Source organism: Salmo salar, chromosome 24 (assembly GCF_965601325.2).
Source record: "Salmo salar chromosome 24, fSalSal1, whole genome shotgun sequence".
Taxonomy (NCBI): domain Eukaryota; kingdom Metazoa; phylum Chordata; class Actinopteri; order Salmoniformes; family Salmonidae; genus Salmo; species Salmo salar.
In genome coordinates this window covers 8,058,264-8,085,333 of record NC_138314.1, presented here as the reverse complement: position 1 = coordinate 8,085,333, position 27,070 = coordinate 8,058,264, and the positions used below count along the sequence as shown (strand labels likewise).

The following is a 27,070-nucleotide window of genomic DNA, read 5'->3' as shown; positions in this document are numbered from 1 at the left end:
AAACCTTCCCAGGGACTTCAGTCGAAAATTAGCCGACTGGCTAAAACCGGCACTGTTACTGAAACGTTGATTAATAAAAATAAACAAGAAACTCAAAAACGTAGCTAGCTATCTAGCTATATGACATAAAAAGCTGTGTAAAATAGCTAAAAGGTTATAAAGTAGCATTTAGTGTAAAACTGTCAGTCATTAGTGGAAACATTTACAATTGCAATTAAGTTACTTTATCTTTTTTTAATGTATTTTACCTCAGACAATCTGGTAGTAATGTTGCTAGCTAGCACTCCTAGCAGCTTATGCTAACTAGCTAGCTGGCTAGCATTTACTGCTAGTGAATTTGCTAGCTAGAAAGTTAGCATAAAGTAGGCGAGTTGCCCCCAACATACTCATCCAACATCCTGCTTTACAAAATAATTATCTACATTTTCCTCTCTAAACAAGTGGATTATTAATGTTAAGGCTTTCCTACTTGTATATTTCTAAATATATATATAGATCTAACTTCATTGGAATATAGCTTTTTTTTTCAAATTTAAAAAAAATGTGATCAACTTACCACAAAATCATTTTGTTGAAATATCTCCAAAAGTTGTGATGACACAGAGGACATGTTTTGTTGAGCAAGAGCAGTGGCAGCCAGAGAAAGTGTTGGGAAAATAATTTGGTGACATCTTGTGGTCTTAATGTGAATTACAGGGGAGGTGGCAGTTACCCCTGGGGGCTTGTTACCCCCTAGTACCCTAACTCCATCACTAGAGGCAAATGTATGAAAAAACTCTGACGTCAAACAACTTTGAATAACAAACCCATCCCATAAAAGTAACGGATAGCATCGAATATCTGTCAGTCATCCGTGAAGCAGCAAGAGGAATATAGGTGCGCTTTTTCTGCACAATTGCAATGCCACATTCCACGCTTCTACTGTGCGTCATCGGACTCCTAGCGTTCTCCTCTGCGTGCTACATCCAGAACTGTCCCAGAGGCGGGAAACGCGCGTTACAGGACACCGGCAGCAGACAGGTAGGCCTACATTACAGACTGTTCTATTTTCCCGAGTCCTCTTTTTAGGCTATATAGGCTACACTATGCTTGAAAGGTAATTACTTTGCGCTGTGTTTCCCCCCAGAGTAGATAGACTAGGCTACCATCTTTCCATTACGCACCTAACAACGGTATTATAATCCATAGGCCTAAAGGTTTGGAAAGTGACCATTTGAAAATTACCGGGTGCAGTAATTTATTTTTCCTAATGCATTTTACAGTTATGTTTTTTCTAATGGTCATACTGTTATGTTGACAACTCATCAATATAGAGCCTATTTTTTTATGCTATTCGGTATTTACACGGTTATAATAAATGCGGAATGGAATTTATATTTATATTATATTTTTTTTCTTGGAGTTCATCTATGCTTCCAGTGCTCCTTAAAACACTCATAGGCCTACAACAATGAAAACATTTGAATTTTTTTTTAATGGATAATTGTATTTCCAATACCAACTATTATCAATAATTAAATCATAAACAAATGACACATTGAGTTTCCACTAGCATAAAAACAATAGAAAGCCAGCTAACTGGTCTCTCCCCCTGAAGTGCATGACATGTGGACCAGGGGACCAGGGCCGCTGCTTTGGCCCCAGTATCTGCTGTGGGGAGGGGCTGGGCTGCTGGATGGGCTCCTCAGAGACAGCACGCTGCTTTGAGGAGAATTACCTGCCCACCCCCTGCCAGACAGGAGGGAGACCTTGTGGATCTGATGCAGGACACTGCGCTGCAACAGGAGTTTGCTGTGACTCAGGTACAGTAGGTGTCGTTGTTTATTTCTGTCTATTGTGTTTCGTCTGTGTGTGTGGTTGTGCGCTTACCCGTTTGTCTGTCTGTCTGCCATCTGCCTCTGTATGTCTGTCTGTGTCTGTCTGTGCATACCCGTGTATACTTGCACAATAAATGCTATGTTTATATCGCTTTCTAACCCTCATTATTGTATGTATGTCGACAGAGAGCTGTGTTCTAGATCCAGACTGTTTGGGGGAGAGTCGGTACCACTCTCCTGCGGATCACAGCGCTGGAGCCAGAAGTGGCTCACCGGAGGAACTGCTGCTGCGCCAGCTACACTTTGCCACCAGGGGGCAGAGTGAATACTAAAAGTAACAATCTTACTCCAGAGATTCGCTTACACGTTGCCTAACTCCAAATCAACCCTTACTAGCTAGCCTTTGACACTTCTCGTAGATCGGAAAAGATTGAAATGAATTACTTTATTTTTTCAGAAGGAACTTCAAGTAATTGGATAGGTTTTAGCAATATGGTAATTGTTCCACCTTGCCTAGTGATGGAGATTTCGCCATATTGTTGACCACTACTATCAAAACCTTTTACATCTATACAGTACCTAGGCTAGCGGATGGGTCGATTTGGAATCAGGCAAAATGGTTAAACTGACATGAATAACAGGATAAAATGGATAGAGTTATGAACTGTCAAAGAAAGAGTGTTTTCTCCACCTATGAACGTATATACACATACACACATTACATATATAAGTTTTAAGTTCTACAAGACATTGTTTTTCCTAATGCCTCAATATAAATAGGTCATGTATACACCACAGAAATACAAACATTTAAATATGTAGGAAATAAATAGTTTTCTTGCAGTGTTGTAGAATGATCAGATTAATGTTCAACAATCATTGTTGTTAGTATGTGAAGTGCTTGTAGATCACTACATTAATGCAGTGCATTACAGATATTACTATTATGAATCACCATTTACTGAAAATCACTGCTGTGGTATAACTGAATTAAAGATATCAAGAAGTCACTACTAACCAAACTTGTCGGTTGTCTTTTGTACCCAGTTCCAAGCCAGGTTTTTGTACTTCTAAAGAGTAATTATACCTGTCTCATAGTTTTGATTTGCTGAAAGAAACGGATGCGTCTTGACTGGTTCTGCAGTGTGTGTGTGTGTGTGTGTGTGTGTGTGTGTGTGTGTGTGTGTGTGTGCGTGCGTGTGCGTGCATGCGTGTGGGGGTTTTCTAGGATGGTATGTGCAGCCAATACCTGGATATTTAATTATAAAGTTCACTGATGGTTAAATAACACCTGGTCTGAGGAGGTTTGCGAAGACACCTATGTGTCACGAACCAGCTCGTAGCCCGTAACAAAAAGGGAGACAACGCAGAGATAACGGAATAACAAAAATATATTTATTAAATAAAGTAAACTATATACAATTAACAATGGTGTGTGTGTGTAGGCAGTAATCAGTAGCGTAAGTGAGTGGTTGCGTGCAAAGGTAGTGATAATGTGGGGTGTTGAGCGGTGCCAAAATAAACAAGCCATAAAATGCCACAACCAAAAATACAGTGTGTCTGCATGGAGAGAGTCTCTCTAATGAATGGGGGAAAAGGTGTATTTATCCCTGGGACACACCCGAGCCCAGGTGTGTCCTATTTCACTGACTACCCATCTTATTAAGGAAAACAAAAGCAAAGAGAAAGAATTTGGCAGACAGAGTGGGAGGTTCGTCACATATGTGATTTTGCAATAAAGCAATTGCAAATTGCCTGGTAGTGAGTGAGAGTGAGAGAGAGGGGGTGGAACATACGCAAGTCATTAGCAGTTTACTACTGTCAAACAAGTGTTGAGATGATTTAGTAGGTCTGTCATAGTGCTAAACAAACACTCTTCATCAATGCTTTGATAGCTCTGCTCTTATTGAGCATGTTTTCCTGGACAAACCAATCAACTACTTACTGATTCACACCATAAAATTCCCCAGGTGGAATGCTACCATGTGAAGATTTCTGGAAATAGTTAAGAGTTGGAGTGTAGAACTCTTCAATTTATCAGCAAATAGATTTATTAGCGATTTCACTGGTGGGTATTTTCATACTTTTTTTGATGGAACAACAAAATACATACTGAACATGATATGAGTTCTATCAACGCAGCTCAACCTTAAATTGCATTATTTGCGCTATATTGACAGTATAGCCCCCTTTGTTTACTGTGTTGGTTTGGTATGCACTGCCCCCACTTTTACCCTGGCTTTTACCAGGCTGCTCCACCTAGATCTCTGTTATTGGTTTGCGACCTATATTCTATTATCCATTCTACATGATGTCTCTCACAAAGCATTGTGAGGTTGTTGTAGTCTTTCATTAAGTTAAATGTAGTAGTAATCGAACCTGTTAAAACCTGCCAGACCAATACCAACAACCCACAGCGATAGGAGGGGGGAGGAATTCGGTATAAATTCTGATGAGTTTCACTTGATCTCTCACTCCCGCTGTCACCATGGATCTTAGAGTGATGGTGATGCTGCTCTTTCTGTGTGCTCTGGCCATCACAACCACTGAAGGTAAGGAAGACACTGTAATACAGGTCTATTCAACTATATTCTTAGGGGGGGCAGATGTACAAAAGGTAAATTGCAGGGGGGCCGGACATTTTCCACATGCGATTATTCTTTGGAAGAACTGTATAAGAAAGCAACGCAACTACCAATAAGGCACTTTTCTTCAATTTAAATGTTGCTAAAACGAATTAGGGAAGAAGTGGGGGGCGCTCAACCAACGAGGTGCAACCAAATAATTTGAAAAGGAAAATTGAAAAAGAAAAGGTGCAAAGCTTGCTCACCATTATTTTGTTCAAAAGCCTCTTAAAAGTAATGAGGTAATTTTAAAATAATCTGAAAACTAAGAATCTCAATAAATAACACAAATCAGGTAATGCCAAATTCCAGTCTGAAGGAAGCACAGTAAGCTTTGAATTAATTTCCCTAAGTCATTAGATTTGTTTTTTTTTTGTCACACTCCCTTCTAACAGAGTCCTTGTGAGTATCAGAGATGGAAACAGAATGTACGTAGGTGTTCCTTAGAGTCGTAGCTTTCGGGAATGCGGTCATAATCTTTTGTAGCTTAAACCATACAAATGCTAGAGCCAAATTCATATGCAGATATTTTATTAATGTATAGAATTGATCAAAGAGACCAGTATAAATTAAGAAATGTTCAGGATCTGGCCCCCTGCCACTCTAATTTCTATCATCAGAACATTTTGCAGTAGTTTTTGCTAGACAAACAAATATTGATATTTGACAAATCAGAACAGCAGTGGCCTAGTAAACAATGACTTTTACCTATTGGTTGGTCATCAAACCATCACTCATTTGCATAGGACTCAATGAGTAGCTAGCTGCCTTGAATGTTCATTTTTTGGGGCTGTGTGAGAGTAGAGACACAAGATCTCAGTGGAAATGCTAAGCATTGCTCATGCTGAAGCTTGTGGTGTGTGTGTGTGTGTGTGTGTGTGTGTGTGTGTGTGTGTGTGTGTGTGTGTGTGTGTGTGTGTGCTCGCGTGCGCGCCTGTGTGTATATGCACATGGGATTAAGAGAAAGAGAAAGAGAAAGAGAGAGAGAGAGAGAGAGAGAGAGAGAGAGAGAGAGATTGGCAGTTACTATCATATGGCAGTTATGTTCCCTGAATGGTATTGCCCAAAATTGTTTATTTGGTGGCACAGACAGGGTTATAATTTGTGGGTATTATCTGTTGTGACTCGTTTACTTTCAGTTGATACTCATCAACCACTAGGTTGTCATTCTTCTGTCGTTCTACAGTCACAGTTTAAAACAACACAGGTCACTTGAGTTCAAGGAGAATTTACTAGTCTGTGATTCTTGGAGCAACCTAAACTACTACTTCAGCTACCTCTCCAACTCCTTGTTCTTTGAAAAAACACTCTACTACCTGTACTACTACAACTATTATTACTACTACTGCTGCTATTATTTTATTACCATGCCTACTGAAGCCACTACTACAGATGTATGATCTTGATTTGAGCCAGTTTGCTACAGCAGGAAAATAATCCTAGAGCAACAGGTAATGTTAATTATTATGTGGATTATACAGTAATTAATGGACATTTTTTTGTAGGGGGTTGATCCATTACTAAAATTACCAACTATTGACGCCTTTTTAAACCTTGAATATACTACAGGTTTACATTTAGTGATCATATTAAGATCCTACATCTGTACCACCACTACAACTTCCACTACTGCTGCTGCAATTACCAGTACCATCACTTAGGCCACTATTACTGCAACTCTTACAATTGATGGTAAACATTGCAGGTGGCATTCCTAAATGCTGTGTGACGACATCTATGAACATTCCCACCAATGTGCTGAGGAAGGTGGAGAGAGCAGAGATGCAGAGAAGCAATGGTGTCTGTGACATCAACGCACTTGTGTGAGTTCATCACATTACTGACTAGAGTAGACTAATTGTAGTATCCCAATTACACATTTACTATCATTGAAAAATGTCATGACATACTAGTGTTAGTATTCCACTGTCTGATATAAATTATGTTAAAGGTCAGAACAGTCAAAATCGTGTTTTTCTTGAAATTGGATGATATTTGAAGGTATGATGACCAAAGTATGAAAAATGACTGTTACTTCTACATTGATAACATTTTATCATAAAGTTACTGGTCCCCTCTCCCATGTCAAACACTTAGCTTCATCATTAAGGGGACAAGGTGACATCACCTTAATTCTCATTTGAATACACCAATGGTAACATGATATTCTCGTATCTCTTACCGCCTTGTTTCCCCTTTCATCTGTGTCTGGTGTTAGCTATCTTCTGGCTAGCTAGGTCTTCAGCCAGCATGGAACAAAAAGGGGGGGGGGGGGGGGGTCGTTCAAAACTGACGCAGTTGTCAAGTTAACACACCCGTCAGTGCTGCTGTGAATCGCATCACAAATGACATGCCAAACAGGAGATGTGTATTACATTTGTTTATATCATTTGATGCATTTTCAATGTTATTTGAGTTGCTTTGTGTATCAACAAATTTGCTGGGGATCATTTTACTGCAACGCTATTCACTGCATCCAAGTTACTTGACATAGGCGTTTCAAAAAGCTGTCAGTAAAGGAGAGCTCATGAATTTAAGGTCCCTGCTCACTCAGCCTGTCTTTTCAAACTTCCTGGTAGTTAGCCATGAGAGATAATGTATTTTTCAGAATGACTGTTCAGGACCTTGAAAGACCCTCTATGTCAGATGGTGACCTGAGCCAATGACTGTCTTATCCTCCCATTTCCATAGACTGCACGTGAAAGGGAAGAAGCTCTGTGCCCACCCAAAGGTAAAGAGAAAGCTGAAGAGGATGCAGAGAAAAAAGGACGGAAAACCGAAAAGGAATTAGTTCTCTGTGGAGTGAGGGAACTTTTTAATGTGTGGCTAATCCCTTGTGGACAGACTACGTAAACATAACTGGCACCTGACCAAATAATGCAACATTTTACTTCTAGGTTAACTGAGATTAATGTGCAGCAGCTTGACTTTTCTTTCATGTCTTTTTAGACATTTTCCATGGTTATCATTATGTGTTTTGGAGGAGTTTTGTAAATGCATTACTATGTGTGTGAGGCAGAAACCTGTGGTGTGTGTAATAAAAATCTAATACATGTCTACATGTAATCCACCAACTAATCTATAGCATTCAAAAAACTGTTTTCTACTTATACTTTGTATAAATAATCAAGGGCTGTGATATCTGAAATAAAATCAATACTTATCCCAAAACATTCTTGTGTTGTTGATTTTTGTATGAGCTGCAATATATTCCCTTATAGAAAAACTACATGAATTTCACATGTCATCTAGTGTTTTACATAACATGTGACAACATGTAAAAGCAACATTTGATAACATGAAACTACACATGTGAAAACATTTGGGATGCAACATTTAAACGTGATACCATGAAACTACACGTGACAACATTTGAACGATTAGATTTTCACATCTGAGAGTTACATTTTCAGAGAAAATGTTCATATGTGAAAATGCAAATTTTATTTCACATCCAATTTCACAAGTGAAAGTTGAGAACATGTTATTCTCCTTACATGTGAAAAGGTGCTGTTAACATGTGAACTCTATATTGAATACATATGGTTTCACATGTGAACAACTGACCTCACATGTGTCTCTTTTGTTTTCACATGTGAACATTTTAGCTCAACATGTGAAAACAGTTATTTCACTTCTGAAAATGCGATTTCACATGTGAAACTGCAAATTTCACATGGGTTTTTTGTAGGGGAAGTAATTAAATGGTATGGAGGGCTTCAAAGTAAGTGGTACGCTGTTCAAGTAAAATCTTTAATCAATGACAGTTATGATTACACTTGACATGATCACTTAGTACTGATTGTTCAATATGACCCTACCTGGGATTTGAACTCACTATTTGGGATACGTTGATCTTTCTGTTGTGCCACAAAGTTTGAAGCATTCTCAGATGTCCCCTACATGTTCATTACCTATAATACATCTCTGCACTTAGCAAAAGAGTGCCATCAGTTTGAGGGTTTTCTGTAAAGTTGTCTAATGTTTGTGGAGCATATTATTCTGTTTTAATGCTACTCCTGAATCACTATCATAATTATAATAGTTTTTCTTGAGGGTGTTATACAAAGTTGAGATTTACTTTGAAGGCCAAGGTGTAGGAATACAGATGAAATCAGTGATTGACACAGACATGGTGGCATAGCAGAAATATTGGAATGCTGTGAACCAGGAGGTCACCAACACCTTGAATAATAATTCATGTATAAACATGTCAAATATGTAGATTGAAAACACTGTGGTTATTTTGTTATGTTCCGGAGACATCCTAACAACTCATTTTTGTTTGCAGGGCATCATGTGAAAATGTAATCCACATGTGAAACGTTATGTGAAATATCATCACATTTAAAGTGTTCCAAAACCACATGGTTTCACATGATTTCACATGTGAAATGTTGTGTGATCACGTGAAAATCCATATGTGAAACGTCATGTGAAATATCATCACATATAAAGTGTTCCAAAACCACGTTTTCACATGATTTCACATCTGAAATTTCACATCTGAAATAAAATTGTACATGGGCAAAACCTGTGATTTTTCACGTGAAATCATGCAGTCTTTCCGTAAGGGTTGCGTTGCAATCACTGTCAGTCAAGCTCATTCTGAAGAGGTGTGCAGGCTTTTGCTACAGCCCTGCACTAACCCACCTGATTAAACTCATTTAGGTTTTTGATGATTTGTTGAGTAGCTGATGTGTTAGTGCTGGGCTGAGACAAACACCCAACAATCTCTGTCTCCAGGACCTGGGTTGGTGACCACTGCTTTACAACCTAGCAACAGCAATCAAACCAAGACCACACACAATCCTTCTGCTAACACACCAGCTCTGGTGTACAACAGAGGCACGTACAGAGACCAGTAGAGCCATATATACAGAGAAAATATCAATGACCACACATATGAATAAACACAACTGACGTGTATATCTGGAGCACTCAGAGGAGTGACGTTTGGTTGTGGTGTGTTTCTGTGGGTAACTATGACCTGTGAAAATGCTGAGGAGGTCCAGGAAGAAGGTGACCTTCATAGCAAAGCCAGCTGCTTGTGAGTAAAATGACTTCCCTTACTTAACAGAACTCATTCACAACTTTGCCAAAGCACATAGATCTCTTCCTAGGGGTGGAGGAGAAAGACCGGATAAACGAGAGAAGTTACCTCTGATACAGTGGGATTACTCAACACATGTGAAGGAGGAGAACAAAGGTCTACTAATTAGGAAGATACTTTACCTCCAGGACCAAAATGACAAAAGTTTAGCAGTGTATGAGCAACAAAACAATATATTAAATGACAAAAAAATGCCTCCTCTCCTTCATCTGCAATGATCATAAAACATGTGAAAGCAATACGGTAGATGGATACCCAGTTGTCCATGTCTTTCACATCAATCTAGAAGGAGAGGAGAGGAAGCCACTATTGACACCCACCTTGGTATTCCATCCTTTCTTCCAGGGAGAGAGATGTGGAGGCTGTGCTTAAGTCTGTGAGACTGGAGAAGCAGGAAGCAGAGAGAAAGAGAGGAGAAACCATGGCTGGCTCTAGCCTTTTGGAGGCCCTAAGAGATTTGGTTGGGTGGCCAAGTTTTGTGCCCCCCCCCCCCCCCCCCCCCCTAGTTAATTTCCTGCATTTCTTCACATTTTGTCATGGGGCATAGAGAAAATGTTGCCATTTTAAAGCGAATGTCCTGCAATTCTACACATTTTGTCATGACTTATGGCATATTAATGATATCTGAGTGAGCGCGACTAGCAAAATCAATGCGGGTCCCCCTGGCTGATGCACAACCACATTTCAAACTTACACCTTACGTATTCTACTATTCTAACACTATTCTAACTCTCAACAGTAAGTTGAGACACTGAATGAGTTCCAATTTTTTTAATAAAATGTAAAAAGTTTATGTTGCTTATCCCTGGAGTCGGCCCTGGGAGAGACACTGAGCAGAGGAATACAGAGCCTCTTAGCATAAAAGCTCAGCTCACTTATCTATCACCTGCCTACAAACCTGTGCAGACTCAAATGGACTCAGAAAAACATTTTGAGATTTTGTAAAAAATATATAATATTATGGGAAATGCTATGATCGTATTATTCAGTTGTATTCACTGAATTTCCATTTCACTTCAGGGTGAATATTGAGATTTATGGCAGCACAGTCCAATCCTTCTTTATCTCATTCTAGATTTTCAAGAGAAAATACAAGCGTGGACTCAGAGACAGATAGAAAGAGATATATTAGGGAGGGGACAAACACTTTTGACTCTCAAGATCTCTGCCAGCCTGCAGCCTACAGGTTGATCTAACCTGGGACCAGATCAGATATCCCATTTGGGACCAGACCAGACCAGATATCTGGTCCCAGGCTACAAAAGGAGAGGTGCAAAGTTACTGGCTGCAAGAGTAGCAATATAAAACAAAATGACACAATGGCGTCCCCTAAAGGAATTAACAACCACTTGCCTTCCTTTTGAAGTGAGAATTTTACAGCTGGAATAGGTAATAAATCATGAACTACTGTGTTATGGTGCAATAAAATAATCATAGCAACCCCTATCCAGATCATCCCCTTTCCCTTTCTTTATTATATTTACATCATCCTTATCTGTGTGACTGTGTGTGTGTTATGCTTAGTCGTACTTCAGGCAGTCATTGAAATTCCATGTAATTTTACTTACAAAAGATTAGGCCTATATTATAGCGTAAGAAATTGACAATTTTGACCATCCATGGAATTGAATTGTGAATAATCAAGCGTATGATTCAGCAAAATGGCATAAAGTCTATATTTGGCACTATACGTATAGTTGTTTATAATCTTCCACAAGATATTGTTTATAATCTTCCAGAATTATGTAATTCCCTTCGCAAATTTCAGCCTGTTTGAACGGTCCCAGCCCACTCTAATTAACGTCCTCCCCTTTTATCAAATGATCGCGACAAAGCCTAAGTGAAAGCAACCGAGATCGTTATATATTTTTTGCGATAACAACTATTCTTGAACTAATGTCTGCCATGTCTACCTCAGCTAATTTACCAGAACCCGAACATTCCGGACTGTTCAAGTTTTTATCTGCTGCGTTCTACGCTGTCAGTTCTTTTTTTATCATTGTTGTGAACAAAACGATTCTCACAAACTACAGGTAAGGTCGTTTGGTCACTGCAATTATTGTGTACAGAGGTTCAACAAATAACATGCTAAATTAACATGACAAATTGAGGCTCAAACAGGCAGCCTGTTATCATGGGTTACATTCCGCATTGTATTGTTTATACCTCTTGACATCTTGATTATCCAATAACATTTCTTTCCTTGCTTTTAGATTTCCCTCCTACATGTTTCTAGGAATTGGCCAGGTAGGCTATAATGTGTCTCAATTCAGGATTCTTGAGGTAGAAGTTGCACCACAGATCTAGGATCAGGTTACCTTCCCGTATCATAACCAAACCAAACTGTTGATGAAATAAGAACTGACCATTGTAGCATTAACATCAACTACATCATTGAGTGTGGAATTGCCATCTATTCATAAATATTGATCCACCTTTTTTTTTTTTTTTTTTTACAGATGACTACTACAATCCTCATTCTCTATTTTGCTAAAATGAACCAAACAGTTCACTTCCAAGACTTTGACAGAAGCATTCTCGTCAAAGTAAGTGATTTCCGCTTATGTTAATATTCTGTCTGTCACAGATGCGTACAACAAAAGGTGAACCACAATGAGCCACAAAAGGAGCCAATGTAAAAAAATATATATATATTTTTGCCATGTCAATATAATAATCTTGATTTAATTAATTTAATACATTCTGGACATACAGATCTTCCCCCTACCTTTGCTGTATGTTGGAAACCACATAACAGGATTGGCTAGTACAAAGAAGTTAAGGTACAATGGAGTCTAAATGCATGAGTGATATTTAATGCATTAGTTTCAGATATCATCTGAATTACAGTCTGTACAATATAAACAACACTCCCTACTCATAGGGACTTAGGCCTGGGCGCCAAGCACTTTGTGACAAATGCATTTATAAAAAAGCAGATCAATTATTAATGATTGATTGATCCATTGATCCTTTTACAGCTTACCCATGTTCACAGTGTTAAGGAAGTTCACCATATTGATGACAATGATCATGGAAGCAAGGCTATTGAGGTTTGTGGCCATTTTTCCACATGTCTACTTCACAGTAATAGCTGCTCATCTTTTACAGTTCAGCCTTAAAGTTTACAGTTTAGCCTTAAAGTATTAACATGTGAATTTACATTTCCTCTCCAGAAAAACATTCCCCAATCATCTTATCTACAGTGTTCTGGCCATCGTTTTTGGAGCCTTGGTGGCTGCCAGGTAAATCCAATAGATTGCCAACCCTGATATGCTGCTAATAAACTTTTACACTGTTAACATATTCCTGTCCGGTGAGCTACCCTCCTTCAGATATTACCTCTGAAAACGTCTATAGTACTTCAAAGGAATCACTGATTATCTTCATTACCATTATGAATAAAATGTACCACTTATTTTCTCCAATAGCTCTGACTTGGCCTTTGATGCAGAGGGCTACACATTCATTCTGCTTAATGATGTCTTCACTGCTGCCAGTGGTGTGTACACCAAGAAGAAGCTGGGAACTGAGGTAGGACTCATTGTAGCCACACTATATGTCCACCATCTGTTTTCCCTATTAACATGTAGACCAGGGCAATTAAGAATGGATAAAGAATTGATTTAAGCACGTAAACATACCTTTTTTTTTAACTCGTCGTCAAATAAAAAAATCCCAGAATGGTTCTGGGTACTGTGATAATACCAAACACCTGGACAACATTCTCCTTACAGGTAGATACTTCCAGTTTTCAGATTAAGATATTCTTAAACAGGCACAGGAGAATGCAAACATATTTATACGGCAGGTTGAATGAATTTAGTCCTTAGTTTTGCAACAATCGATAACAATTTCTATTGTACGTTTACATCCTGCATGTTTACATTCCAGCCAAGTGAGGAAAGGTGAAGTGAGGTGTTGCTGAAAGAGTCACCTGTGTTCTATTGCTTACAATGTATAGGGTCTGAGTTCGCAGGTTAATGACTCACCTAATCGTTGCCAGGCTACGTGACGTTGATTCATTTGTTTGGATGCCCACCCTTAAAGTAAACACTGCAAAATGCGTAACCTGCCTCTACAGTGGATCACTGGATCTTTAAGCTCCAGCAACACTCTCCTCTTATGGTTGAACATTTGAGGAGTTGAATAGCGAAGTGTTTTGCGTAATTCGGATTCACATGAAATAAAGTTTTCTATTTCTTTAAAGGGTCTTGGAAAATATGGGATCTTATTTTACAATGCATTCATCATCGTCATCCCAGCTCTTCTGGCAAGTGCATTCACTGGGGATTTACACAAGGTAAATGGATTTCTTGTTTTTCTCAGGATAAGCATCGCTTTTAGCCACAGATCTAGGATCAGTTAATTCTCGTCTGTCTGCCTGTCTGACCCGCTGTCTGTGTGTTTGTTTTCCGTTGACAGGCCATCACATTTGAACACTGGTTGAATGCCCCCTTTGTTTCCTGCTTCCTTATTTCCTGCCTCATGGGGTAAGTCAGTGTACAAATGACTCAAAAAGAAACTGGCAGCGTATCCCTTTTTATATGGCTGTTAAAGGGGGATTATTCCACTTATGTAATTTGATCTGTTGTGGTTCAACATTGTGAGATCAAGATGTGTCTGAAGGAAGTGTAGTCTCCATGAGGATATCCTTCCTCATCAACCGGAGGCGGAGCAGAACACTGAGACACGTCCCACCTTAGCCATGATGTTGTCCCATTGGGCTCAATCGTTGCCAACACAACTTCCCCTAACAAATCTTAGAACATATTTTAAAAAGTAATACAAAAAGCCCCTACTACCATTCATTGTAGAGCAATATTTCATAAACATATTAGAAGAGCAAATAGCAGCCAAAAAAGAGGTGTCTCAGTTACATAAAAGGTTTCAAATGACCACTTCTGAACACACGTTGGATGTTAAAGGAAAACGTGAACTAGAAATGAATGTGGTGGTGGAAGATGAATCATGGGAGAGAATTTGTGAAAGTAGTCACAAATGCAATAGTAGCCCAGCGTGGAGGGATTTTGACTGATAAGTGAAGATGATATACTTTAAAACACCTTTGTTGATATCGAAAATGTGATCAAAAAGCTTCAGCACTGTTGGGAGTCGCTGTGTTGAAAAATATGAGACCACACACACATCTGGTACTGTCCAAAGTTACAAGGGTTCTGGAAGAGCATCAAAAAAAGAAAGCAGTGAAGACAATCCTGGACATTGAGTTACCGCTGGTACCAATGTTCATTTTATTAGGGGTATAATACCTTGTAACCTGGAAGATAAAAAAAAACAAATGTACATATTAAGGGTACTGTTAGTGATTGCACAGAAAATTATTATGTTCAGTTGGCTTAAACCACAGCCGCCAACTGTAAATCAACGGGAATAAATGGACAATTATGGAAAATATGACAGCCAGGTTGCAACTAAAGATGGATACTTTTCTGTCGAAATGGACTCCCATCAGATTGTACCTTGCCCAATAACTGTATAGACAAAAAGAGGGACATATGTTTGTGGAATAATTCCCTTCATTTAACGACACTAAAATAAACTCCTGTAATTATTAGTATTCTTACTTATTTTGGTCCTTTTACGAATGTAATTTTTTGAATTTCTATTCTTCTTTATTTTGTTTATTTCTATGTCTCTTTCCATTTTCTTCCAAAAACTATGATCGTTCACATGGTGTTCTATAATGTATATTTGAACTTGAAAAATAAATCTATGTTAAAAAAACAAAAGGCCCCTAACTAGTGGTCTTATTAATAATAATAAATAATAATCATAAAAATCATATGAAATGTAAGTATACCATGATAAAAATATTTTGCCTCTGTTTAAGGTTTGTGCTGATGTATTCCATAGTGCTGTGTAGCCACTACAACTCTGCACTGACCACCACGGTGGTGGGAGCAATTAAGGTAAGAAGAACACATGTGGACCAGTAACATGTGGGTCAATATGTTTGTTCCTAACATTTCGGGGCTGTGTTGACACAGCTGGGTCAGGTTCAGTGAGCACAAAATAGGGAGAAAAAAAAATGTTTTCAAATGCACAATCCTCTTCTGATCATGTCCTTCTCACGAGTCCACATATCCATGAATATTATGCCAACGCAACTAGTGTATCAAGATCAATTGTTTTCCGCAGAACGTTGCTGTGGCCTACATCGGCATGTTTTTAGGTGGAGACTACCTGTTTTCATGGACAAACTTCCTGGGGTTAAATATTTGGTAAGAGCAGATGAGTTTCCAAGTCGTGACACATTAGCTCAAGAACACTGTTGCTATGCCATTCTGTTGAAGTTATTGCCAATGTTCAACTCCATAGTTCTCTCTTCTCGTCAGTATATCAGGGGGACTTGTGTATTCCTACCTGACGTTCCACAGCAGCAGCAAACCATCCCAAAGCGATGAAAGCGGAATACAGGGAAACCAGGATCAGCTGATCATTCCCGTGATGGAAGATTCCATAGACAGACTCCCTGTGAAATAAGTGAATAAACCTGTGATGAACCAGGTGAGACATGATGCCGTAGTCTTTTTCTGTACTGTAAGGAGTAAACACTGCCTTTGGTATCTGCTCCTTTGTGGAGCAAAAGTTATAACATTTTGTAGACTTAAATTATCATTATGTTAAATTATAATCATATTTTTGACCAATGTTCATTATTTTGTGTTGCAAGTTGAAACCTGCAATTAAATTGTCAAGGGTTTAGCTATACTATACGTGTTATTACACACGTAAATAGGAATACTATATGTATTATTACACATGCAAATAGCAATACTATATGTATTATTACACATGTAAATAGCAATACTATATGTATTATTACACATGCAAATAGCAATACTATATGTATTATTACACATGTAAATAGCAATACTATATGTATTATTACACATGCAAATAGCAATACTATATGTATTATTACACATGTAAATAGCAATGGCCACTAGTAGTTACTAACCACCTCTTGAAACCAATGTGTGTGACTGAAAGACATACTGTAGTGTAATGTATAGAGCTGTATGTTCAACGAGAACATAAACTACAGTTTAGTGATGCAGCTCTTACCAATCAATGAACCTAACTATAAACGTGAAGAAATGAAACTAGCTCCTAGATCATGATCAATGATGGTGTTTATTGAAGACCAACAAGTACCAACAGTGGACTGCCTATAAAGAGAATCTCTGCTTTAAAACACCAACAATGTCATCTCCACAGAGCAAGTCAGAACATTTCCTATCAAGGCCTAAAACACACCAATTCTGACTATGGTCTGTTTAACACGGTGGGAGAGAACGTGAATTTCACAATCATCTACACATGAACTTCAAGCTCTTGTACTGTAGATTGTGTGCAGTCATTCCCCCCCCCCCCCCCCCCCCTTCTCCTTTTCTAACAAACAAGTTAGGGAATATATTAACTGACGAAACCAAATAATTAACAAAGAGTTAGAAAAACAAGATATATACATTATACTTGGGTGTAACAATACATCATTTGGTGCTTTGACTATCAAATAATAACTGTCGTCCAGTTTAACCTGCACTCTTATGAAAAGAGTTATAGGACGTGTTATCCCACTGGACAGTGTGGTCCATTCAACGTCTCGTTTTATTTACATTTGTTTGAATTGGAAAGTAAAGTGAATTCAATGTGAAATCTTTTTTTACCATGTCATTTGGTTAAAAGTTGGGTGAAGAAAAAAAATACAAACCAAAATTCCTTAAATGTTGATGCCTTTTTGTAAATCCAATCAGTTTTCCAAATTGATTTAACGTCATAACATTGCATTTTTGGGGGGGTTGAAATGCTGTGGAAACAACAGATTCAACCAGTTTGTGTCCCAGTGGGATACAACATATTTAATCACGTGGCCAATAAAGGATCTGGGTGTTGCGAGAAGCACAAACCTAATCAAACAACCAAAACATATATTTTAAAAACAATTGACCATTTATCATAAAACCTTTACACAATGTTAAAAGATGTAGTGTGGCTAACAAATAATAAAGCATCGCCAACGCCAAGCAATCATTACATCCTCTAGACATTTCTCTAGACCGGTCTGATAAGTGGAAACGTTACATTGCAAACTTAATCCATAAAGGCAAAACTTAATAGCAGATATAGATACAAGTTCTGCTGCAAAGGGGAGTGACATTCTAATTGGTATTAGTTAACATGGATAGATACTAAATCACTGAGGAAGGACATGATCGATAAACTCTTCAGTAGAATTGCTCAGTATGTCCGTACTCGGAGAAAGCTTGTGATAGCAAATCGCTGTTAACCAATAAGGTCAAATAAACATGACGAAATAAATACCTCTGAAGCGTTGATTGCAGAGAAGACTTTTTATGTACGCCACCCGTGGTGCTACCACGTCCGTATCTCCAATCAGCTAGCATCTTTTAATATAAAAGATGGCAGCACTTCTGACTTTACATATCCTGGCTCTGCATGTCTTCCTCTTCCTTCTGTCCGGCGATGTGATTTGGTTAGAGCGGGGACGGTCAACGCCTGCACAGCATAGCTCTAACACACCCGGGGCGACTGATTGTGGTCTAAGTGGCCATGATAAGATGACCATTTGGATCAGATGTATTAAGAGCTGAGATTGAGCTAAGTCTGGTCACACTGCGGCTCTCCAGGACCCGAGCTGTCCCTCCCCTGGGTTAGAGCTACAGGTCTGGGTGGGATTCGTTTGATAGGTGAAGGTGTCAGAGCTTGGATTCTTGTGAAAGCTTGTGCCTAGCTACTACTCTAGATTAGACTTGCAATGTCCACCTCTTCTTCTAACAGTGGGTTGCATCTCAATAGTCTCGACAGTGACTTCCTCCCCTTCCTTCATCTGCACTGATCTGAAAGAACTAGACAGGTGGAAGCAAAATCCCCTGATAGGCTTCCACCGCATTGCTTTTTCACCTACTGTATCCTGTCACAGTCCAGATCAGAGTACTTAGATACACCTAAGGTATCCTACGTCTGAACGCACCCTGTACCACTCCATCCATCTGAGCTAAATCCACATATACATCCATTATATGAATACACACACAATCACACAATATGCTTCACACAATCACAAGCACATGATATGCTTAAGTTCCAAAGTAAAAGACAGCAAATAACTCGTTACCACCAAAGTGCAAACAAAATAACAACAAAAAACATTCTAAGTTCCTCTCCTCCTTTCTTTAGAAGGCAGAGGAGAGTAAAACATTCATCAAATAATGGACATCTACAATCATAGCAGCCCAATAAGGTAACATTGGAAGCTGGATAAGGTGCTTTAAGCTTGTGCCTGCCCCACACTGCGGGTGGAGGAGTTCCCTCCACATACTAATCTAAGGTCAGCTTAGCGCCCCCCCCCCCCATTAATGGTTAAGTATTTGGGGAGGGTAAGCTTATCCTAGTTGTTTTTCCTTACAGGCAAACTTCTATCCCAAGCATACTGCGTAGGGAGGCAGAAGGGGATTGACTAGGGAAGGTTTCAGGACTCCCCACCCACTGGGATGTGGGCGGGGATTTAGGCAGACAGGTTATTAGCCAGCTCAATGAGCGCCAGGGCGCCATGAAGACGCTCCCGTTGCTCTTGGAGACACCGTCTGGCAGCCCCGCCCCCGTTGCCCTTCTCTTCCTCCATTGGATCCTCCTCGTCTTCCTCGTCTGATAGGAGAAACTCCCGGGGGTCCTGCTGCTCCTGGTCCTCCACCCCACCCTTGCCCTGGGTTTTCCCCTTGGTGGGCGCAGGGGCACGCTGCTCACGGGTCTGCCAGTACCTGCCACAACACAGAGACAAGGGGGGATATGGTGAGTAATGGGGTGTGCAGAATAGCGTGAGATAGCTTGATTGGTTTACTAGTTTTTACTATCCGTCTGATCTGCCTGTCCTCCCTCCCTCCAGAGCCACCCACTTTGCCAGCCACTCTGCCACAGCCTTATTGTCCACAGACTGGGCCTTGCCTGGTCCCTCTTTGGGGTCCTCTCTCTTCAAACGGGCATACGGGTGCTTTCGGCAGTGCCGGTTAGCGTGGGTAAAGCGACTGCCACAGGCTGGGGAGATAACAGTAACATCCGAGTTAGTGTCAAAGCTTTTCCATTTGGTAGATGCTGCACCCCATCTATACGAAAGGTCTCAAGGTACCACCTATGTAAAGGGGCAACAGTGACAATCTAGTTGTGTGCTTACCTTTCACAGAGCAGACAAAGGGCTTCTCTCCAGTGTGCAGGCGCTGATGGGTCTTTAGCTGGCCACTCTGGACAAAAGCCTTGCCACAGTCCGGGTAGTCACACGGGTATGGCCTCTCCCCTGAGAGAGAACACAGAGGGGGAGTTGAACTAAAACCACATGGTATTTGTCACATGCTTTGTAAACAAAAGGTGTAGACTAACAGTGAAATGCTTACTTACGGGCCCTTCCCTACAATGCAGAGAGAAACGCTTAGAAATAATAGAAAAATATTAACACGAAGAATAAATCCACAATGGGTAACGGTAACTTGGCTATATACACGGGGTACCAGTACTGAGTGCATGTGCAGGGTCAATGCAGATAGTCCGGGTAGCTATTTGGTTAACCTGTTGGGGCTAGGGGGCAGTATTTGCACGGCTGGATAAAAAAATGTACCCAATTGAATCTGGTTACTAATCCTACCCAGTAACTAGAATATGCATATACTTATTATATATGGATAGAAAACACCCTCAATTTTCTAAAAATGTTTGAATGGTGTCTGTGAGTATAACAGAACTCATTTGGCAGGCAAAACCCTGAGACATTTTCTGACAGGAAGTGGATACCTGATGTGTTGTATTACCTTTAAACCTATGCCATTGAAAAACACAGGGGCTGAGGAATATTTTGGCACTTCCTATTGCTTCCACTAGATGTCACCAGCCTTTACAAAGTGTTTTGAGTCTTCTGGAGGGAGATCTGACCGAACAAGAGCCATGGAACAATGATGGCCCATTAGACACCTGGCGCGCGAGTTCATGTTGGGTACCCTCGTTCCAATACGTTATAAAAGAGAATGCATTCGTCCACCTTGAATATTATTCATGTTCTGGTTAAAAAAGGCCCTAATGATTTATGCTATACAACGTTTGACATGTTTGAACGAACGTAAATATATTTTTTCCCCTCGTTCATGAAGTGAAGTCCGGCGGGCTTAGATCATGTGCTAACAAGACGGAGATTTTTGGACATAAATGATGAGCTTTTTTGAACAAAACTACATTCGTTATGGACCTGTGATACCTGGAAGTGACATCTGATGAAGAGAATCAAAGGTAATGGATTATTTACATAGTATTTTCGATTTTAGATCTCCCCAACATGACGGCTTGTCTGTATCGCAACGCGTATTTTTCTGGGCGCAGTGCTCAGATTATTGCAAAGTGTGATTTCCCAGTAAGGTTATTTTTAAATCTGGCAAGTTGATTGCGTTCAAGAGATGTAAATCTATAATTCTTTAAATGACAATATAATATTTTACCAATGTTTTCTAAATTTAATTATTTAATTTGTGGTGCTGACTTGACTGCCGGTTATTGGAGGGAAACGATTTCCTCAACATCAATGCCATAGTAAAACGCTGTTTTTGGATATAAATATGAACTTGATAGAACTAAAAATGAATGCATTGTCTAACATAATGTCCTAGGAGTGTCATCTGATGGAGATTGTAAAAGGTTAGTGCATCATTTTAGCTGGTTTTATGGTTTTGGTGACCCTGTCTTTGAATTGACAAAACATTACACACAACTCTTGTAAATGTACTGTCCTAACATACTCTAAATTTATGCTTTCGCCGTAAAACCTTTTTGAAATCGTAAAACGTGGTTAGATTAAGGAGATGTTTATCTTTCAAAGGGTGTAAAATAGTTGTATGTTTGAAAATTTGAATTTTGACATTTATTTGGATTCAAATTTGCCGCTCTTGAAATGCACCTGCTGTTGATGGAGTGCACCACGGGTGGGACGCTTGCGTCCCACCTAGCCCATAGAGGTTAACTATTTAACCTGTCTGGGATAGGGGGCAGTATTTTCACGGCCGGATAAAAAACATACCCGATTTAAACTGGTTACTACTCTTGCCCAGAAACGAGAATATGCATATAATTAGTAGATTTGAATAGAAAACACTCTAAAGTTTCTAAAACTGTTTGAATGGTGTCTGTGAGTATAACAGAACTCATATGGCAGGCCAAAACCTGAGAAGATTCCATACAGGAAGTGCCCTGTCTGACAATTTGTTGTCCTTCTGTTGCATCTCTATCGAAAATACAGCATCTGTGTTGTAACGTGACACTTTCTAAGGCTTCCATTGGCTCTCTAAAGCCGCCAGAAAGTGGAATAGGGTGTCTGCTGTCTCTGGGCAAAGTACAGCAGCAGAGTTTGTAAGTGGTCAGCCTGGGGACAGTGAGACTGAGATGCGCGTTCACGAGACATCTCCATTTTTTTCTTTCAGTCTTGGAATGAATACAACGTTGCCCGGTTGGAATATTATCACTATTTTACGAGAAAAATTGCATAAAAATTGATTTTAAAACAGCGTTTGACATGCTTCTAAGTACGGTAATGGAATATTTTGACATTTTTTTGTCACGAAATGCGCTCACGCGTTACCCTTCGGATAGTTACCTGAACACACGAACAAAACGGAGGTATTTGGATATAACTATAGATTATTTGGAACATTTGTTGTTGAAGTAGAACATTTGTTGTTGAAGTAGAAGTCCTGGGAGTGCATTCTGACGAAGAACAGCAAAGGTAATCCAATTTTTCTAATAGTAATTCTGAGTTTAGTGAGCCCCAAACTTGGTGGGTGTCAAATTAGCAAGCCTGTGATGGCCGAGCTATGTACTCTGAATATTGCAAAATGTGCTTTCGCCGAAAAGCTATTTTAAAATCTGACATAGCGTTTGCATAAAGGAGTTCTGTATCTATAATTCTTAAAATAATTGTGATTTTGTCAACGTTTATAATGAGTAATTTAGTAAATTCACTGGAAGTTTGCGGTGGGTATGCTAGTTCTGAACATCACATGCTAATGTAAAAAGCTGTTTTTTGATATAAATATGAACTTGATTGAACAAAACATGCATGTATTGTATAACATAATGTCCTAGGAGTGTCATCTGATGAAGATCATCAAAGGTTAGTGCTGCATTTAGCTGTGGTTTGGGTTTTTGTGACATATATGCTTGCTTTGAAAATGGCTGTGTGATTATTTTTGGCAGGGTACTCTCCTGACATAATCTAATGTTTTGCTTTCGCTGTAAAGCCTTTTTGAAATCGGACAATGTGGTTAGATTAATGAGAGTCTTGTCTTTAAAATGGTGTAAAATAGTCACATGTTTGAGAAATTGAAGTTATAGCATTTTTTAGGTATTTGTATTTCGCGCCAGGCGATTCCACTGGCTGTTGACTAGGGTGGGACGCAAACGTCCCACTGGCCCAGAGAGGTTAACTAACTATTTAGCAGTCTTATGGCTTGGTGGTAGAAGCTGTTCAGGATCCTGTTTGTTCCAGACTTGGTGCATCGGTACCGCTTGCCGTGTGGTACCCATTTACATTTAAGTCATTTAGCAGACGCTCTTATCCAGAGCGACTTACAAATTGGTGCAATCACCTTATGATATCCAGTGGAACAACCACTTTACAATAGTAATAGTAGTACCCAAAGGAACAGTCGATGACTTGGGTGGCTGGAGTCTTGGTGTTGCCCCAAATGAACACAGGGAACAGCGTAGTGTCCTGGTAGGCTGGGTGTCCGTGTGTCAGGGCCATCTGTGCTCTGCGCTCACCTGTGTGTGTTCTCTTATGGGCCTGTAGGGACTTCTCTCTGGGGAACACACGATTGCAGATGTTGCAGCGGATGCGACTGGAGGAGCTCTCCCCCTCGTTGATCAACTCACGGACAGTGTCAGCACGCGGGCGGCCACGCCGAATACCGTCCTGGAAACAAAGAGGAAACAAAGTTAACTACAGTTTAAATGAATAAATGCATCTTTCTTTACTTTCTGAATACTTAATGTAGGCTTAGAACATCATACTTCCAGTTTGGAATGCAGCATTATTCCAGTAACAATGTTTGTTTTAATAAAACAGTAACTAGTTGTTATGTTGTCTTATATGATGCTTTATGAACGGCTTCATTTAAAGCAAAAGTTCCCTCAATATCTAATTCCAACTTCAAATCATTGCTGCTACACATTATATAAATCAACTTGATGATCATTGTCAAATAGGGATGTTTGTTTGGTACAAATGAATGGTGCCAGGGCCACAAGCAGTTAAACATTGTTGCAAGGTGCATGTATTCATTCATCCATGCACATCCGGTAAAACATTTTTGCCGCGCTAGGCGATATCACGTTTGACAGATGTTACTGTGGGAAGTGACTGTGTTTTTTTAAAAACACACTTTTCCTAGTTGCCGTTTCATTTTTTTTTTAAAACGACAATGATTTAGATTACATTTATCTTTTCGCATCATTCAATGATTCAGTGTAGCCTAAAGTTCATTTGTATCTGGCCTTTCCGATGAATGTAACATGATCATCTATATTGTAAAGCTGAAACAATGTAACCTGTCATTCATTGCAAAAAGATTAAATACAACAAGCAACTGAAAGTTACATGCAAATACTCATGCATGTATTACGGTGTACGAACAGGCACATAATTAATGCTACTTTCTAGGCAGTAAAACTATCCTAGCCTACTAGATATGATTTTAACTTCTACACAACACAATGTTATTAGGGTAAACAACATGAACAACAACCTCCAATTTATCCTACCTTAATCTGGTCGGAGGAGGCAGCCAGGTCCGCCTCGCTGGCGGTGTTGGTCCCGGTAGGTGAGGCTGCCCCGTTCACCGAGCCAGGGCTCAGGCTCACATTATGGGCGTTCTCCCCCCACCTCCACGGGTACACCATAAAGTCGCTGAATCCAGGACTGGTCGGCATCAGAGACGCGCTCTTTCTGGGCTTGATCGGGGTAGTCTTGATCACAGACACCAGGACCCTCTTTGGGGAGTCGTTGCAAAAAATTACTTGAGGGTGCTTGTTCTCGGCCATCGTTGAGATGAAGACCGATTTGTTCAAAACGGATAAAATCTCAAATTGTATCACAATGGTGTTCAGGAATCACTTTGTCATCTAACGATAGGCCAAACGCGTTTTTATCAAGTAGCTTAACGTTAGCAAAATAGCCTTCTAACAGAAGTTGGGTTAGGCAGCTATACGACTGAAAGTGTCCTACCAAATTCAGCTACTCAATCAGGAGTGAAAATATTCTTCATTTCCAGCGACGTAGAAAACCGCGCCACAATTCCTTATTAAAAATGTCACAAATATTAATTTACAAAAATAGAAAGTCCAATGTTCACAAGGTCAATGTGGATCCAGCTCCTACTTCTGGAAGTCTTTCCCGCGTTGCAAATCGCGCCTGGGCGGTTCATTTGACAAATCAGTTGAAGGTAAATTAAATCCTCCTACCACATGTATGGGAAATAACCTATTACAAGGGTCAAAGCATGAGGTAAATCCGAACGAGAGCAACACAGTAACCAATGGTCATCTTCGGAACTTTCAAAGTACGCTCATTGGTTGCTACTTTTTCAGCCGTGAACGTTTTAAACGTTCTAGAGCGCGCCTTTACAGATTGACAGCAGATTGAACCAATGTGCATAACGCATAAAACCGCTCCAAACACTGAGACGCTTAAACCAATAGCAATGAAGGGCGGTTAATTTTTCAGTGGACTGGGATTGGACCGCTGCGGATCAGAAGCCTCTCCCACGCATAAAGGAGCCTATGTTTATAATATTACATTTTTGGAACGATTTAAAGGGAACGGTGAGTCAAAGACGTCAAAGTTACGGAAGTAGGCCTAATCAAGCCACCAGAGAGGAAATTAAACTGAAAAAAAGGTTGCAGTCAGTCATTTAACCTATGCCTAGTAGAATAGTCCTACACTATACAAGTATTACTATATTATTACATTAGGCCTATTCAATTAAATGAACCTGTTGTTTCATTACTTTACTCTGGGTGCATGTGCACATGGCTCTTATGGTATATTTGCAGACATGTAGGCCTACATGTGTAAAGGAAATAAAGTTCAACAGACAGTGTGTGTTGCCTCCTTTTCCCCCTTCTAGTTGGTGTGCCTCCTCACATCGGATCCCATGCATAATACGTTTTTTGTGATGAAATATGAGAAAAATGTAAGCATAAATTGTGAACGGAGGTTGTATGGTAAATATTTTAATAGCAACTCTTTCTGAAACAGCTGAGATTGTGTCAGGGCTTTCTAAACAGGTGAGATTCTGTCAATTTTTTTTTGTGGCACCCCCTTGGCAGCTGAGAGAAAAATGTAAGTTCTAAAGTACATTTTCAGCATAGAGAACATTTTGCAGTTTTAAAGGAAGTTTGCTGCAGCAGCCCAAAATTGTTTTTTTTTCTCCACAAAAGTAGACCACTGCACCAATAGTTCCTCTATGTAAATATAACATCTGTTCCCTGTGCTGTTCTAATTTCCTCTTGAATATGACACTACAGTAGTTCTTCTGCAGTGCAAGTGTGGCCTCCATATAGCCTATGTAGGCTAGGCTAAGCATACTATGCCCCCCCCCCCCCCATCCAAATTAATAAATAAATAATAATAATACATTTGGAACTCAGTCCAACTTTCAACTTACTATTGAAAGTTGTAATAGTAGAATGCACAAAGTGCAATTTTAAAATTGGTGATGGATGATTTAGCATGGTTACTGTCTCCTCTGTAGTGATGTAGGGATGGACGTGACTCCTGATGCAGGAGGAATCCCACCTGAGGGCGGAGTCACCACACACCACAAACACACACACACACATTTGTTTCACTATCCTTGTGGGTACCAAAACATTTAATCTCATTCAAAATCCTATTATCCCTAAACCTAATCTTAACCCCAAACCCTAAAACTAAATTTAACCCTTACTCCTAACCCTAAATCTAACTCCTAACCTTAATTGTAACCCTAGCCCTAATTATAAGCCTAACCCTAAACCAAACCCATAAGCCTTATATAGACATTTTCCTTGTGGGGACTGGCAAAATGTCTCCACTTTTCCAAAATGTCCTTGTTTTACCATCCTTGTGAGGGCTTTTGGTCCCCACAGGTATAGCAAAACCAAACCACACACACACACACACACACACACACACACACACACACACACACACACAATGTTCTTGTATCCTCATGGGGACCTACAATTCATTTATATTTTAAATCCTATTTTCCCTAACCCTAAAACTTACCTTAACCCGTAACCCTAAAACACTAACCCCTTATCCTTACCCTAATTCTAACCCCAATTGTAACACTAACCCTAAACCTAACCCCTAAGCTTAAAATAGTATTTGAAATGTCCCCATGAGGGAGAGTTTTCCTTGTTTGACTATCCTTGTGGGGACAATTGGGGATTTTAGG

General features: G+C 39.7%; 4 protein-coding genes across 5 annotated transcripts; 3 read left to right on the top strand and 1 right to left on the bottom strand.

Annotated features, from left to right (window-relative positions):
• The first annotated feature begins 854 nt into the window (after positions 1-854).
• On the top strand, positions 855-2,832 carry LOC100196388 (sialidase 4). The gene is made up of 3 exons (NM_001141417.1): positions 855-1,020; positions 1,598-1,802; positions 2,004-2,832. Exons 1-3 carry the CDS (start codon positions 901-903, stop codon positions 2,147-2,149), a joined length of 471 nt encoding a protein of 156 aa, NP_001134889.1. The 5' UTR covers positions 855-900; the 3' UTR covers positions 2,150-2,832.
• A 1,457-nt stretch (positions 2,833-4,289) lies between these two features.
• Positions 4,290-7,608, top strand: ccl27a (chemokine (C-C motif) ligand 27a). Its single transcript, NM_001141478.3, has 3 exons — positions 4,290-4,369; positions 6,147-6,264; positions 7,133-7,608. The coding sequence occupies exons 1-3, from the start codon at positions 4,306-4,308 to the stop codon at positions 7,230-7,232; spliced, it is 282 nt and encodes a 93-aa protein (NP_001134950.2). The 5' UTR covers positions 4,290-4,305; the 3' UTR covers positions 7,233-7,608.
• Positions 7,609-11,322: 3,714 nt separating this feature from the next.
• Positions 11,323-23,703, top strand: LOC106585185 (nucleotide sugar transporter SLC35D2). 2 transcript variants are annotated; one of them, XR_006761755.2, is made up of 14 exons: positions 11,323-11,587; positions 11,768-11,801; positions 12,014-12,100; positions 12,270-12,337; positions 12,536-12,607; positions 12,731-12,799; positions 12,986-13,088; positions 13,765-13,857; positions 13,980-14,047; positions 15,406-15,484; positions 15,714-15,796; positions 15,911-16,082; positions 19,011-19,391; positions 23,419-23,703. XR_006761755.2 is itself a non-coding variant. In XM_014171106.3 (13 exons), exons 1-12 carry the CDS (start codon positions 11,451-11,453, stop codon positions 16,056-16,058), a joined length of 1,041 nt encoding a protein of 346 aa, XP_014026581.2. In that variant the 5' UTR covers positions 11,323-11,450; the 3' UTR covers positions 16,059-16,082; positions 23,419-23,703. The 2 variants fall into 2 exon arrangements, 1 of the variants encoding a protein (XP_014026581.2); XM_014171106.3 differs by lacking the exon at positions 19,011-19,391.
• LOC106585186 (zinc finger protein 367) lies at positions 16,694-25,116 on the bottom strand. Its single transcript, XM_014171110.3, has 5 exons — positions 24,390-25,116; positions 23,391-23,541; positions 19,771-19,890; positions 19,496-19,634; positions 16,694-19,360 (listed from the first exon to the last, which is right to left on the bottom strand). Exons 1-5 carry the CDS (start codon positions 24,666-24,668, stop codon positions 19,108-19,110), a joined length of 942 nt encoding a protein of 313 aa, XP_014026585.1. The 5' UTR covers positions 24,669-25,116; the 3' UTR covers positions 16,694-19,107.
• Between the last annotated feature and the right edge of the window lie 1,954 nt (positions 25,117-27,070).

Bases quoted from the DNA above. Each gene is read 5' to 3' on its own strand.
- LOC106585186 (XM_014171110.3), bottom strand. From the start codon at position 24,668: ATGGCCGAGAACAAGCACCCTCAAGTAATTTTTTGCAACGACTCCCCA. The intron at 23,542-24,389 runs GTAGGATAAATT...CTTTGTTTCCAG, and splicing joins CCTCCTCCGACCAGATTAAG to GACGGTATTCGGCGTGGCCG. The intron at 19,361-19,495 runs GTGGGTGGCTCT...GTGTTGTGGCAG, and splicing joins GTGGCAGAGTGGCTGGCAAA to GTACTGGCAGACCCGTGAGC.
- ccl27a (NM_001141478.3), top strand. From the start codon at position 4,306: ATGGATCTTAGAGTGATGGTGATGCTGCTCTTTCTGTGTGCTCTGGCC. The intron at 4,370-6,146 runs GTAAGGAAGACA...TAAACATTGCAG, and splicing joins GGCCATCACAACCACTGAAG to GTGGCATTCCTAAATGCTGT. The intron at 6,265-7,132 runs GTGAGTTCATCA...CCATTTCCATAG, and splicing joins TGTGACATCAACGCACTTGT to ACTGCACGTGAAAGGGAAGA.
- LOC100196388 (NM_001141417.1), top strand. From the start codon at position 901: ATGCCACATTCCACGCTTCTACTGTGCGTCATCGGACTCCTAGCGTTC. The intron at 1,021-1,597 runs GTAGGCCTACAT...CTCCCCCTGAAG, and splicing joins AGGACACCGGCAGCAGACAG to TGCATGACATGTGGACCAGG. The intron at 1,803-2,003 runs GTACAGTAGGTG...GTATGTCGACAG, and splicing joins AGGAGTTTGCTGTGACTCAG to AGAGCTGTGTTCTAGATCCA.
- LOC106585185 (XM_014171106.3), top strand. From the start codon at position 11,451: ATGTCTGCCATGTCTACCTCAGCTAATTTACCAGAACCCGAACATTCC. The intron at 12,608-12,730 runs GTTTGTGGCCAT...TTTCCTCTCCAG, and splicing joins ATGGAAGCAAGGCTATTGAG to AAAAACATTCCCCAATCATC. The intron at 13,089-13,764 runs GTAGGACTCATT...ATTTCTTTAAAG, and splicing joins AGAAGAAGCTGGGAACTGAG to GGTCTTGGAAAATATGGGAT.